General features: G+C 32.9%; 1 protein-coding gene across 1 annotated transcript; it reads left to right on the top strand.

Annotated features, from left to right (window-relative positions):
• Positions 1–453: 453 nt before the first annotated feature.
• On the top strand, positions 454–13,499 carry LOC134714496 (uncharacterized). Its single transcript, XM_063575792.1, has 5 exons — positions 454–715; positions 4,744–5,478; positions 6,092–6,182; positions 8,789–8,812; positions 10,360–13,499. Exons 2-5 carry the CDS (start codon positions 4,792–4,794, stop codon positions 13,251–13,253), a joined length of 3,696 nt encoding a protein of 1,231 aa, XP_063431862.1. The 5' UTR covers positions 454–715; positions 4,744–4,791; the 3' UTR covers positions 13,254–13,499.
• Positions 13,500–15,025: the final 1,526 nt, after the last annotated feature.

The following is a 15,025-nucleotide window of genomic DNA, read 5'->3' as shown; positions in this document are numbered from 1 at the left end:
CTGTAACGGTTCGTTATTTATTTGTTCACACGTCAAATATCGATCAGATCTACTTACAAAATATCAATGTTATCTAAAAATACTTCTAGTGTTACTTTAGGCAGCAACCATTTGATTTTCGGGGGGGGGGGGGGGGGGCTGGGGTTTTTTTTTGGAAAAAAAAGTTTGTTTCCAGGTTTTGGTGAAAAAAATAAACTGTTTTGGACCCTATGAAAAAAAAATTGTTTGTTTCATCCTCAGCTGCCACTATATGTAATGCTAAAATTGAAAGAAAAAAAATGTTTTCGGTTTATCGCTAAAAAAATAGATTGTTCTTCGCCGAAGGCGAAAAAAAAAGTTTGCACAGAAAAAAAACCACAGCCCCCCCCCCCCCCCCCCCCCCCCCCCCCCACAGAAAATCAAAAATCAAATGGTTGCTGCCTTAGATAATGATTTCCGGTACAATGGTGTCTATCCGGTATACTAGTCAACAGGTATGCTGATGCCTGTCCGTTAACTGATGCCTCTCAAATAATGTCTAAACTGCACATTCAAATTCAAATATGCGGCTTTGCATTCATATTATTATTTATAAGTGATACTGAAAAAGTATAAAATATTTTATCTACACATTACTGATAAGTTATGTACACAAAGGATAGTATGATTTGATCACGATTACATGGTGTGATATTTGTGCAATGTTTCCTGTTGATAAATACAGAAATAAAACGAGGTAAGGTGAACACAGAACGTAATTCAATACATATGAAACTTGTTAGAAGCACTTTTCTGGTCTTCAAGTTAAAACGGGGCTTGTAAACTGTTAAGATTACGGGAAACGGGTGTGATTTGTGAAGAGGTTTAAGTAAACATTCGGTATTAATTTCGAAATCTACAAAAGGTTCTTTTTTTTTTTTATGTACGATGGAGCATGGAATTCTCTAAGATGTGTACATACACGGGTCCGCAGGTAAACTCTCCGGATTAGAATATTACGTGGTAAATGAGGAACTCAAAATAAATGTTACTAAAACACAGAATAGCGTTACTTGCAGAATATCAAATTGCAAAATATCATCTATAATTTAGTATGTAACTGTTAAGGGCAATCATACATAGACTATAACAATAGAAGATGTGGTATGAGTGCCAATGATACAACTCTCCATTAACACACTAAACATCCAACATCAGAGAACGAACCATTGTAGTCCGTGTGGTCATTGTACTTCACTGTGACCATCGCAGTCCTTGTGGCGATCGTACGTCACTTTGACCATCGAACTTCAGCGACCCAATCGTAGATCCAAGACCTACATTGAGACAATGTTCTACAACATAATTATAGTCCTACAATTGTTATACATCAGTTTTTCTTCCCAAAATTTTGAATTCGGCGTTAACAAATATAATTTAGACTCAGCAAACTTTATCATGAGTGTGTATCTTGCTTAGAAACCCATAGATCATCTAGTTTCTGCAGTACTACGACAAAATATTTCCCAATAGAGCATGTTATACTTTAGTATGTGAGTATAAGTATGGTAAGAAATTAATACCACCTGGCACATTTTCTATCATATTTTTGATAAAAAAGCATAATGTTAATCAAAGCTGTGTTTGTAGTTGCACCATTTCCAGCTTAATAAAACAGAAGTTTCTCTTGATTTCCTTATGCTATCATACAACGCAGCATGATGTCTTAAAGTAAAAATGTGTTCCAAAACCAATCTAATTAAAATTAAATATCTCACTCGCTCATCTTTTAATGGTTGGTCACTACTCCCACGCAGCGACCAAGCATTGAAAAATGAGCGAGTGAGAGATTTAATTTTAAATAGATTGTTCCAAAACCAAATAATTATAAACGTCTTTTTAAAATATAGAAAACGCCGAGATCGTAGAAAATGTTATCCATTATATGTAACGCAGTCACTTTAATATATGAGACATAATCAAAGCTTAGAATAATAATATTGAAATCAATAATACCCCCCCCCCCCCCCGCCCAAAAAAACCGAAAACCAAATCAAAAAAACAAAAACAAAACCCCATTAAATGTCACTGTAATAAGTATATACAGGCTTAATGAACTAATATCTAGTTTACTTTTAAAGAATTTTTAAAAAGTCAGATTTCATCATTCTCAATTCATTTTGTTTTGGTTTTCTTGACTTATGCTGCTGTATAACTATTGTTATATATCTGTATTGTATGGTCGTATGTGTTTTGTAGTTTAGTCGTGAGAGTTGTGTCCCTTTGTATGATGATGATGCATATTTGTCATGTGATGTTATCTGTCTCTTTGAAATAAACGTGCTATGGAAATAGATGTGTTTTTATTGCTCTTAAGCAAATATAACTTTAGCGGCATGGGGAGGCAAGTATATGTCCCCCCATGTACGTAATATGGTGGAGGACTTAAAAACGACCCCTTTTTTATGTGTATTTTATGTGAGCTGTCCCCAAAGATGAAGAACCAACTTTCTAATAGTCTAGACCACGATGCTGGCGGCGCCATTATTAAATTATGACCACGTTGAAATCTTGAACTTTGCGTTTAGTGGAGTATAGCAGTACCATGCATTTGACTCGTAACCGATGTTTTGACTTTATGTAATATTTGGATGTTTTTAATTTGGATTTAGCCTATATTCAGATGTCACTATTGGAGTTTTTCGTCGACAAAAGAAAACGGAAACGGTAAAATTCAAGGAACTGTTGTAAACTACGTAACATTGGACATATGCATATTTATATCAAAAGTATTCGCAATTGTTTATTGTCATCTGAACTTTAATTTTCATTTTAACTGTTGGACGCGATTGGAATTTCTACACAATCACAAACTTTTGACCACGTTAGAGAGGGAGAATTAGTCGTATTTTCTTTTGACTGCATATGTAACTTATGAAGTGTTTCATTGATGTAATATTTACTATTTTTAAGAGTTAAAGGTCTCTGATGATTATCTATCAATTTGTTATATACAGCTACATTTATGACAGTATTCTAGTATTTTCCATTTAGATTGAGTAAATGTATTAAATGCATATTTTTTTTTATGATGAATGAACGTAATGCGTGCATAAGGTCCTAAGGGGGAGATCGAGATGCCAGACGTTCGGATTTTTCTGCATTGTTGATACTGGTGTGTATGGATGCTAGATTGAGAACTGTTCAGCCACGAATATTTCAGTTAATATAAATGTATTTACAAAGATTATTTGGAAAATTGTTACTGATTTGAGTCTTAATATACGGAAGTAATCATATAGTCTGAATTTGTTATTGTGCATTTTTTCTTCTTCTTGAAATTGTATATGGGTAAAACACATACACCATTTTGATAAAAATTTGGGAAATTTTCTTTTTGGGGGCGGGATGTTATATATCTGTATTGTATGGTCGTATGTGTTTTGTAGTTTAGTCGTGAGAGTTGTGTCCCTTTGTATGATGATGATGCATATTTGTCATGTGATGTTATCTGTCTCTTTGAAATAAACGTGCTATGGAAATAGATGTGTTTTTATTGCTCTTAAGCAAATATAACTTTAGCGGCATGGGGAGGCAAGTATATGTCCCCCCATGTACGTAATACTATAACCCCTTCAACATTTTCTAATCTTAGCAATTTTATGAAGTAAAACAAGATAAGTGAGTTATCGGCACCTATTATTCTTTAAAATAAGTGATATCCTTGACATGGCGTATGGGATATTGATTAGATAATTTTAGTCGAAGTGTACACCTTTGATGTATTTGATTATTTGATAACCGATAGTTAATAGTTATCCCTAGAGAACGCGGTATGTCAATGTCAGAGGCCAGAGGACAATCTGACTCTGACACACCAAGTTTGAATGGGATAACTATTTTACATCCTAGGTGTTTCAGATTAGACGAATTAAACATTTTCAAATCATAAAATCTAGTTTATAACGCCACTCAACCATCATTATATACTTTATATATAACTACATAATGTATACCCATTATACAATTGAGACAGGAAATGGGGAATTTGTCAAAGCGACAACAATGGTTGGATTGCCCGGTCACCGGACACATTTTTGTAAACTAGATACCCCAAAGATGATTGTGGCTAAGTTTGAATTAATTTGGCCCAGTAGTTTCAGACGAGAAGATTTTTGTAAAAATTAACAGACGATGACGGACGATGGACACAAAGTGATGGGAAAAGCTCACTTGGCCCTTTGGGGCAGGTGAGCTAAAACTGAAGCTTCACCCTTTTGAGATATATACGTTAAATCTGATTCCTTGTGTTTGGAAAATTTTTAGATCTTTGCACGTTCATTTAACGATTAAAGGAACATTAACAGTACTCACGGATTCAGCCATTTTAAGGGTGGGGGCACAACCCAGGACAAAGCGAGGGTTCCAACTATATGTCCCCATTCAAATGCATTGATCGTCCAAAAAAAGAGGGGTTCCAACCCCCGGAACCCTCCCCCTGGATCCGCCACAGGGTGGGTATGTAAACATTTCGAATACCTGTCCTTATTTACGACAATTGAAAAAATTCTATCTTCTATCTGGCTCTTTATCACTAGCCTCTTTTTGTCTAAATGTCAGTTTTGATTATCAATATTCAAGTGTAAAGGTGAAAATGTTGACCAGCCTAGTCAGTAACTAATAAAGTAACAATGGAATATGATATACCAGGGTGTAATTTAGGTTTTTTAGTTTATTTACGGCTTTGCTGATCATTACATTTATATCACATTCATTCTTTTCCAGGGATTTGGTTTATACAAATATGTAACATAGTTGAGTTTTACGTCAAACATGACGGACAAAGCGCGGGAAAATTTCTACAGAAGTGCTACAGTGATTGTTGATCACGGAAAAGAAGCCATGACTGCTGTCCTGGATGATGACTTGTCTAAAAGACATTTAACATTTGTAGATTTTATCAATCAAAATCAACATGAAATTTACCATTTATGTTATAACAGACGACCATGTTGTCAATGTATACATAATATAATACCACCAGGTACTCCAAGTTCTAGAATCCTTCGTGATAATCAACTGGATGTATTACTGGACAAAAGTGGACCAAGACTACCCAATCACAATCCTCGAACAAGATCAACGTTTTGTTGTTGTTTAGCCAAACCCAACCTGTCGTCTGCGTGTCTTGATATAACTCTTACCAGATGCTTACTAATCAACTTTGCTGTTAATTGCCGAACGACTCCCCATTTGAAACAGACAATAGAAAACCTCATAGAATATAGAAATAAAATTTATGGTCATGCCAAAGAAGCAAAAATAACTGACGCAGACTACCAAAAGTTTAAAACAGATCTTGAACACATACTTTTAACAATTGCACGATTCTGTAATTTTGAAGATAGAATGAAACAGAATCTTTTGAACGCTGAACAAAGACCTCTTGATTCCACAATACTGCTACAGTATCAAAATTTTCTTTTGCAAGAATTAAAACAACAAAGCGACACTGAAAATGTTAGTATATCAAACAAATCTGCATGACCAACAATGACTTTATATCATAATACTTAACATAAATATGTCGTGTTGTATGTTTGACGATACATTTTTACCAACATACACACTAGCAAAATGTAATTCTACCAATCACACCCGAAGTATATTAAAAAGATTATTCAAATATTTGTTCTTCAAATAAAAAAAAAAGTATAAAACATAATCAAATAAATTGTGACTTCAAACCAGTATTTCTGATTTTTAAAATTTATTTACAATCGCAAGAAGTATTGTTTCATGTTTACAGATGTAGTAAATATAAATTCGCCAGAATTTAAAAAAAAAAATTTACAGTATACTTGAATATATATATAAGAAGATGTGGTATAAGTGCCAATGAGACAACTCTCTGTTCAAGTCACAGTTTGTAAAAATTAACCAATATAGTTCAAAGTAGGTCTTCAGCACGTATTAATTTGAATCATTTTTTACAGAAGTCTATATTTGTGTTTTTCAATCAAATCTAAAAAAAAGCTTCTACAGTTAGCAATACGGGGTAAGATAACAATTGTATTAGTTGATATCCTTTATTTATAAAAACCTTAGCATTAGGTGTCTTTATCTATTCTAGAAATTGGAAGAGATACAACAACAAATATCAGCAAATAGCAGCATAGTACATAGTGAATTGACAAAAATTGATGACAGAATCACCAAAATAGGTAAATATCTTTTGTCGTACGTACTACGTTTTTGTTATTAGACCCCAACCGACAAATTACCAGTATACTATTTTTTAACCAGAATGCTTGTTTTTCTTGTGGTTAATTATTGTTTTCATGCTGTATTGTATCCATTGTTCATTGCGGCAAGTCTCGGTTAACAACGAATAATGCAATGGTCGCATATATAATAATACGCTAATTGATATCAATGAATAAATTATTAATTAATCAAAGAAACATATATAAATATCCATTTTTAGATGGTGACGTTCCCTTGTCACCATCTTACGGTGTTCATATTTCTTAACTTGTACGATTCGCTCGTGTATGTAACAATGTTTTAAATTTTAAAGAGAGATGTTTACTGAAAAATTATTACACCAGGGTTTTCGATATCACAAACTAGTCAAAACATTTAATAAATGTTATCATCGGTATCAGGACATCATTCGTAAATATAGCTCAACATGCAGACTTCATTCACGTTCAGGTATTTCACATCCAATATTTTATAGAAAAATTCCCTATAAAGCACAAGAATGTCAGTATTGTGCCTGATTTTTATATGATGAAGACATAATTTTTTAATCATTTTAATTGAAGTCTGCAAGAGCTGACATTTAACCTATAATGGTTTAATTTTTAAATTGTTATTTGGATGGAGAGTTGTCTCATTGGCACTCACACCATATCTTCCTATATCTATGTCAGTTAACTGCTAGTAGTCTGATGTTATCTATGTATTATTGTCATTGTGTTCATTTTCTTTGATTACATCTTTTGACATCGGACTCGGACTTCTCTTGACCTGTATTTAAATGTGCGTATCGTAATGTGTTTACTTTTCTGCATTGGCTAGAGGGATAGGGGGAGGGTTGAGAAATTTTAAATAAGCCACGTATATTTCCATGAATCCATACAAATATTTCTTTCACGTATTGCGATAGCAACAGCGTCCACCTATGAGACATGATAACTTTAACATTGAAAATTTATAAAGCGCCCAACTCATGAATAAGAATTACTGTTAAGGGGGCTTCTGGGTATAAATGCATTTTTTTTCTAATATAGGATTTCGCTATATTTTTTCATAAATGAACTTTATCATATACTTAAAAGAAAAATGAAATAAAAAAATGAGGTCACCGTTCATTTAAGCTAAAATCTGCCTCTGGAAGAAGCATACATTTTTGTTAATGTCCTTTTTTTTCTGTTGAACTAATAGGAGAAAAAGAGGAAATATCGAAATAAAAAAATAAAAAAATAACCTAATATAAGAAATCGCTTAAATTTTACAATTATTTAGTTTATGTACATCTTATTTGAAAACAATAATAAAAAATATAGGTCACCGATGAGTTAAAAAAGATATTTCAAATTTAAGGCCAAAAAATGGCATTTTTGCACCAAAGGGAGATAATTTGGAGCTTTTTCAATTTTTAAAGTCATCTGGGGCCAAACCAAATCCTTTTTTTTTGTTTGTTTTTTGTATCATATCATAAAGTTACAACTAATAGTGTAATAAATAAAATTTGTAATGAAAAAATAAAAATTTAATTTTTTGCTAAAATTTTTGTACCCACGAGCCACCTTAAGCGTTATACGTACACAATAAAAACAAAACAAAGAGAAAGACACAAAACATACACTATATGAGAGACAAATACTAGCAGAATATTCAACCAGAAGTACACACAAAACAAGAAAAAAGAAAAATCTAAATGAAAAACTCAATTCGATAAAAAGGTGTTTTGAGCTGAGATTTAAAGCACTATAGTGACTTGTATGCTTCAAACTGTTCCAGAGCTTGTTTCCAAGAAATGCAGCTGGCCTGTAAATTTTTTTCTCGCAGTTCGTTGTTGTTTGCATTTTTGAAGCACCTGAGATCACCCCCAGTTTTTGGTGGGGTTCGTGTTGTTTATTCATTAGTTTTCTATGTTGTGTCGTGTGTACTATTGTTTATCTGTTAGTCTTTTTCATTTTTAGCCATGGCGTTGTTAGTTTATTTTAGATTTATGAGTTTGACTGTCCTTTTGGTATCTTTCGTCCCTCTTTTTGAACTGTTAGTAGTTGCGTATAGCTTAAACTGATAGATCGATGTAGCACTTGTACGTTGACTTGTTCAAGAATATAGGCAGGGCTGATGTCATACAAAGCATAGTAAATATAAATTAGTATTTTTTATTAACTAGAGTCTCTATTGGTTAGATAACATTCTCGTGTTAGTGATGAAAATTGGAATTAAACTCACAGTTTCGAGGTACTTGGTAACGTATTTATACAGTCGCCCCGTTTTGAGGGGTTTGGCTGCTGGATAGTAGAAGTCGGGATACCCTATTTCTAAACTCTACTCAAACTTTAGGTTGACGAATGGTTGATACACATTGATATCAAATAATAACACTTAACACAAATGTTTGTTTTTGGTTTTTTATTTTTTGTGAAATGTTCGCTCACTCCTTATTAAATTACATTTTGATATTGCACGGAAGTATATAATAAAACAAAATCACAATTCATATGTTTACAACTAATTTAAGATAGTAACAAATGTTTACAAAAGATTTAATATATTTCAATTTCAATTCATTACATATTCCAAGATAACAGAAAACAGAATATAATAGGTAAGTATGAGTATGCATCGTTTCACATTCATAATTACATCAACCATAAGTGTAAGGGCATTAACATACCCAAAGGCTCAAAACTGGAAATTTTGAAGAATAATAAAAGATGAGCATTTAAATTTGCAGAATTTATGCTATTTGGAAGACACGCTTTTATCAAAATTGACATTTTCTAGTTTTTTCTCGCAATATAATAACAATTTGGCATCCTTAGTATTGAGAGAGGCACACTTTTTGAAAAGTGTATTCTTCTATGACATCTTAGTAGAAGATATATTTGAACACACACGTTTTTTTTTTGTTAATGCCTTAAGTTTACAGTGCCTTCATTTCACCGACTACTTCATTAAAAACATCGAATTTGTTGTCCTGAAAAATAAAGGCTACAGTAGTATACCGCTGTTCAAAACTCATAAATCTATGGGTAAAAAAACAAATCGGGGTAACAAACTAAAACTGAGGGAAACGCATTGAATATAAGAGGAGAACAACGACACAACATTAAAATGTAACACACACAGAAACGGAATAATCATTAGACAGAATCCGATGATAATAACAAATATAAAATCAAAACCAAATACATGAATTTGGAATAGAAAATTACCGTGACACGTCTTATAGTAATGTGAATTCACACTCAAATATAAGAGAAAATAAACGACATAAAGGAAACACAACGTTAAAATGTAACACATACAGAAACGAACTATAATATAACAATGGCCATATCCCTGACTTGGTACAGGTCATTTGTAAAGACAAAAATGGTGGGTTGAACCATGTTTTGTGGCATGCCAAACCCCCACTTTCATGGCAATGTTAAATAATTAGATATTATAATATTAAAGGACTACAATACAAATAAATGTATTTAAAAAAAAATGCCTTTTATTACACATATTGATTCGAGCGTCACTGATGACTCTTATGTAGATGATACGCTCGTCTCTCGCACATATAAAAATTCAATCCTGGTATCTTCAAGGAAGTTCGCTACTTATTTTCAAAATAACAAGCTTTTTATAACACTAGTATATATTATTAGGGGATTGATAAAGTAACCAAAAGAGCAAAAATAAAAATTAGGTCAAATTGCTCATAAACTATTAAAAGATAACATAGATTTTTTAAGACTTTTACAGATAGATTATAATCATACAAAAGATTAATAAATAGAAGAATGGGGGTCAAGGGGTATTTTTTTTTAAATGTGTTTGTATGATTTATAATTTTATTTTCTTGGGTATAATTCGGAGTTGAGTATGACGTCAATTGTCACCGAACTAGTATACATATTTTAAGGGACCAGCTGAAAGGCGCCTGCGGGTGCGGGTTTTTCTCTACATTGAAGACCCATTGGTTGTCTTCGGCTGTTGTCTGCTCTATGGTCGGGTTGTTGTCGCTTTGGCACATTCCAGAAGATTTCGAAAAAGCTGACAAAAATTCCAAAACATTACAAGCAAACTTCCTTAATGACTTTATTTGCAACCCTTTTTATGCTACAAATTTCATATAACATGTATAATTTAATCTACTTTTAGACCAAACAAAGGCTTACATTGCACAACATGAAGAAGATGAAACATATTTTCCAACATTGGGTGTGAAAACTGCATGTGAAGTGATGGAAAAAAATAACATCGTAATTATCATGTCAAATCAAGGAGGTGGTAAATCAAAAACAAGTCTCCAAATAGCTTCTATTTACAAGGAAAAACATTTTTATCAGCCTATGATATTTTTTTGCGATGATATTGTTAGATATAGAGACCTTTTAAACTTGAATGAACAGTCCTTATTTATATTAGAAGATTTATTTGGAAGAACAACGTTATCTTTTGATGAGAATACCCACAGAGGAATTTTTGATATTTTGTACAGCTGTATCAGTCAACCGTCTTGTAAATCAAAATTCATCATTACTATGAAAGGCAATCAGCAAACAAACAGAAAAATATTAGAAAGACACAAGCTGTTTAAAAAAGAGGTTATCGTAAAATTGGACTTTAATCCCCCAATAAACAAGTATTTTAAGAAAGAGATATTGTTAAAGCATATGTCAAAACACAATATCAAGCCATGCGGAACATTCCATGGAAGATTTACACAATGTATTTTGGAGATCGTAGAAAATAGTGATACATCCTTGCAGATATGCAGTGCATCAGTAGAAGCCATTTACACTAGCCGTTTTGAATCCGATACAGGGTTTCCATTAGCTTGTCACTTATTTTGCAGTAATAAGAATTTTACTAGACAAGGTATACGATATTTTTCACGTGCGTCTCAAGCATTAGTCGAGGAAATCAATCAGTTGATAATCAAGGGATTTGACAACAAGCTTTACATGTACAAGTATTCACTTCTAGTGTATACCGCCCTCAAAGATAAACTCAATGTAGATGACATAGATGAACAACTTTTGAAGTCGATCTTGGTTCATTTTGAAAAGCAAACGCATATTAAGACAGTCTTGATAAAAGAAGCATTTTCACATCTGAAGGAAACATATATGATTGAACAATATTCAATGGAACATCTAAATTGGAAACGTTTAAAGTTGTCGGATACTTATATGCTACAACACTCTACTGTTAAGGAAGCTATTTTGATATCGTATGCCGATTTTGTAGGTTTTTCGCACTGTGACGAAGAATTTATATACGATTATGTCCGGCCTAAGGGTTTTAGAGATCAGAAAAGTGAAGATATGACATTCATTTTTACGGATTGTAAACCACTTGTAAAGAAACTACTCTCTTTAGCTTCTGGTAATCGTGAATGCTTTTCCATCGGTAAATATCTGAACATAACTGGTTTAAAGAATAGAAACGATACAATGATTAAACATTTCTTTGAAGAGGCAAAAGAAAAAATAAGAATAAAGCAGTACGCATTTATTTTAGACGGACTGACAGACTTCGGATCTGAAAACGACTTTATTCTATTTCATCCTGATATAAGTAAACGTATAGTTTTGTATGGAAGCGCCGATGTTGTATGTTCTTTCTGTAAACCAATGGAATGTCCATTAAGTAATGATGGTTTTGTAAAGGTTAAAGGTCATGTTTTACACACACGATTGTATTCCATGCTCATTGGGGAAACATTTCACGAATACGAGACTGGGTCCGAAAATGAGGGGCTGAACTATATAAAAGAAGATGTAGAATTTAATCATTACATGGCGTTTTATAGCAATAAACGTGATGACTTTTTTGACGATGTTCAGAAAATTGGAAATTTTGTGTATCAGTTGCTTTTCATAGAAGGTGGGAAGAAGGTTTCTGAAATGCTTTTGTTTGATTTGGTTGTAAAACAATGTATCTTGCACCCTCGTATAGTAAAAACATTTTTTGATGGTCTTACTGATAGTGGGAGGCGAGTGGACTTTGTTAAGTATTACCAAGCCTTTTCGAAAATAATGGTATTTCGATTTGCTAGCCTCCCAGTTGTTTTGAATCTTTGCAGACCTTGTACTCACCCTGAAGAAAGTAAACATTTCATCAAAATTGACGATACATTGCTGGCTAGAAAGTTAGCTGCACAGCTTGTACCATCCGATTCTGACAAATACATGTACCCCAAAAGAGATCGTCCTCCGTTTGCAGAGTTGATGACTCCTGGTGAAAGTTTTAAGGACAATGATGATTATGTTGTTTACCTAGATAAAGGTTACTACACAAAGAAGTATATAAAAGATATTGCAGAATACGTATTCAAATATGGAGTACAGACAAAAAACCAAAGCTTTCTCAAGACAATATTCGATAGATTTGTAATTTATGAGACAAGGATTATCAACCTAAATTCCCCACTCGAAGATAATGAGGAAGGCAATAATATATCAGATGATGATAGTGATGATGATTGGGAACGTTACTGTGATGTTGAGGAAGTGTCACCAGACATTTTAGGACACGTGGGCACAAGTATGGAAGGAAATAAAAGTATTGATAGCAGCAATACGGCAATCAGTTTAGACAACACGAATACCATTGAAATAAAATCCAATTTAGACGAAGCAGATAAATTGACTGAAGAAGAACCTAGTACAAAAGAAAGAAATCACATTAACCACAGCACAATAAATGAGGCGGATATGGACATGTCTACTGAACAAGGATGCTCAACATGGACAACAGAATATCTCAGTAAAGATCAAATTGAGGAAAGAAAAAATAAAAAGTATGGTATATTTTACAAACCTTCCGATGTTTACTGCGAGTTTATTTTTCTCAAAAAGTATAAACGTCTTTATTCTTTTCTGAATAAATTAATGATCCTATGGATGTTTGAGGAGAACAGTTTCCGAGTGCATCGTTTTACATATCGAGGTATGCGGAGTAATTTTATGCGCCTGCAAGATTTGCTTTTTAAATGTTACAGGGTTGATGGTGAAGAGTACTATATGACGAGTTCTGACTCTGAATAGTTATTACGATTTCCAGAGGACATTATGTTATATTTATTTTGACTCTCTTGTAGTTAACAACGACGAAATGATACGTGTTTTGACTTTCTTGTAGTTGACCATAGGTCACAAGATCACTAGTTTGTGGATTATTTTACATTTAGCTTATGTTAATAATACATAAAATTTCAAGGCCAATACCTTACATTGTACCGTATATATTTATCAACATGAATGTATAGATGGGTGTTTAACGCCTAATGATGATTAATAAATTAATATTTGGTATTTTTACAATTATGTTGACTGAATACAGACATGGCCCCTGCCTCGTACTAAAAACAAAACAAGCTAGGTATGATTTTTACCGTGCAAGAAATGAAAAATAACCCCAAAAAACGAACTTCGAGGAAATTTCAATACAGAAAGTCAATAATAACATGGTAAAATGTGTGAATGACATAACAGACAAAGAAAATAAAAAAAACATCAGTTAAATAAAAATGAAAAGACGTGGTATGGTTGCGATTGAATGAAATCTCTCGCAAAAAAAAGATTTCGGTTGCCAGGTATTATTTCCCAAGTCAGTAAAATCTAGAGTTCTAGCACAGTACATGATATATAAGCGTGAATGTATAGATGGATGTTTAACGCCTAATGATGATTAATACATTAATATTTGGACCTTTTTCAATTATGTTGACTGAATACAGACATGGCCCCTGCCTCGTACTTTTAAAAACAAGCTAGATATGATTTTTACCGTGCAAGAAATGAAAAATAACAACAACAAAAAACGAACTCCGAGGAAATTTCAATACAGAAAATCCATAATAACATGGTAAAATGTGTGAATGACATAACAGACAAAGAAGATTAAAAAAAACATCATTTAAATAAAAATGAAAAGACGTGGTGTGGTTGCGGTTGAGTGATATCTCTCGCAAAAAATGATTTCGGTTGCCTAGTGTTATTTCCCTCGTCAGTAAAATCTAGAGTTCTAGCACAGTACATGATATATAAGCGTGAACATGGAACTGAGTACAGTCAGATGAGCTAAATATCTATCGTAAAGGTATGATACAGTCAAGTAAGTATATATAAACTGTAACTAGAACACACCCGCGAAATCGCGGGCATTCAAAGCGTAGTTTATGTAAAGTGTTGTTGGAAGAATTTGTAAAATATGGAATGACTGCAGAATTTCAGCAAAAGTATTATAAGTCATAGGTTATTGGGGACAGGAAAATGCTTTTTTTTTTAATTTTGTATCCCTGCTCCGTTATTTCCAATATTCCCATTTTTTTTTATTTTCTATCAATTTCAATATGAACACACATTAAGTATGTTATGAACATTCAAGTAAGGAGCCTGTAATTCAGTGGTTGTGGTTTGTTTGTGTGTTACATATTTGTTTTTTGTTCATTTTTTTGGTACATAAATAAGGCCGCTTTTTTCTGGTTTGAATTGTTTTACATTGTCAGTTCGGGGCCTTTTAAAGCTAAGTATGCGATATGGGCTTTGCTCGTTTTTGAAGGTCGTACGGTTACCTATAGTTGTTGATATCTGTGTCATAGTGGTCTCTAGTGGAGAGTTGTCTCAACATGGCAATCATACCACATCTTCTTTTTTTTGTAATCAATGAATTTTGTAAAAGATTTATTGACTGGAGAATTTCAGAAAAAGTATCAAAAGTTCACATTAATATTTTTAGCGCTTATCTGTATATTATGAACATTCATTACTATATACATATAGTGTATTTACTTTCAATTCTAAGTTTACTAATCGAT

The sequence above is a fragment of the Mytilus trossulus genome, chromosome 4 (assembly GCF_036588685.1).
Source record: "Mytilus trossulus isolate FHL-02 chromosome 4, PNRI_Mtr1.1.1.hap1, whole genome shotgun sequence".
In the NCBI taxonomy this organism is placed as follows: domain Eukaryota; kingdom Metazoa; phylum Mollusca; class Bivalvia; order Mytilida; family Mytilidae; genus Mytilus; species Mytilus trossulus.
Note: the sequence above shows the minus strand (reverse complement) of the source record. Positions and strands in the feature narration are given on the sequence as shown.

What these genes read in the sequence shown, in the direction of transcription:
- LOC134714496 (XM_063575792.1), top strand. Translation starts at nt 4,792, where the DNA reads ATGACGGACAAAGCGCGGGAAAATTTCTACAGAAGTGCTACAGTGATT. An exon ending in AACAAAGCGACACTGAAAAT is followed by an intron (nt 5,479 to 6,091) that starts GTTAGTATATCA and finishes TATCTATTCTAG; the next exon opens with AAATTGGAAGAGATACAACA. An exon ending in TGACAGAATCACCAAAATAG is followed by an intron (nt 6,183 to 8,788) that starts GTAAATATCTTT and finishes ACATATTCCAAG; the next exon opens with ATAACAGAAAACAGAATATA.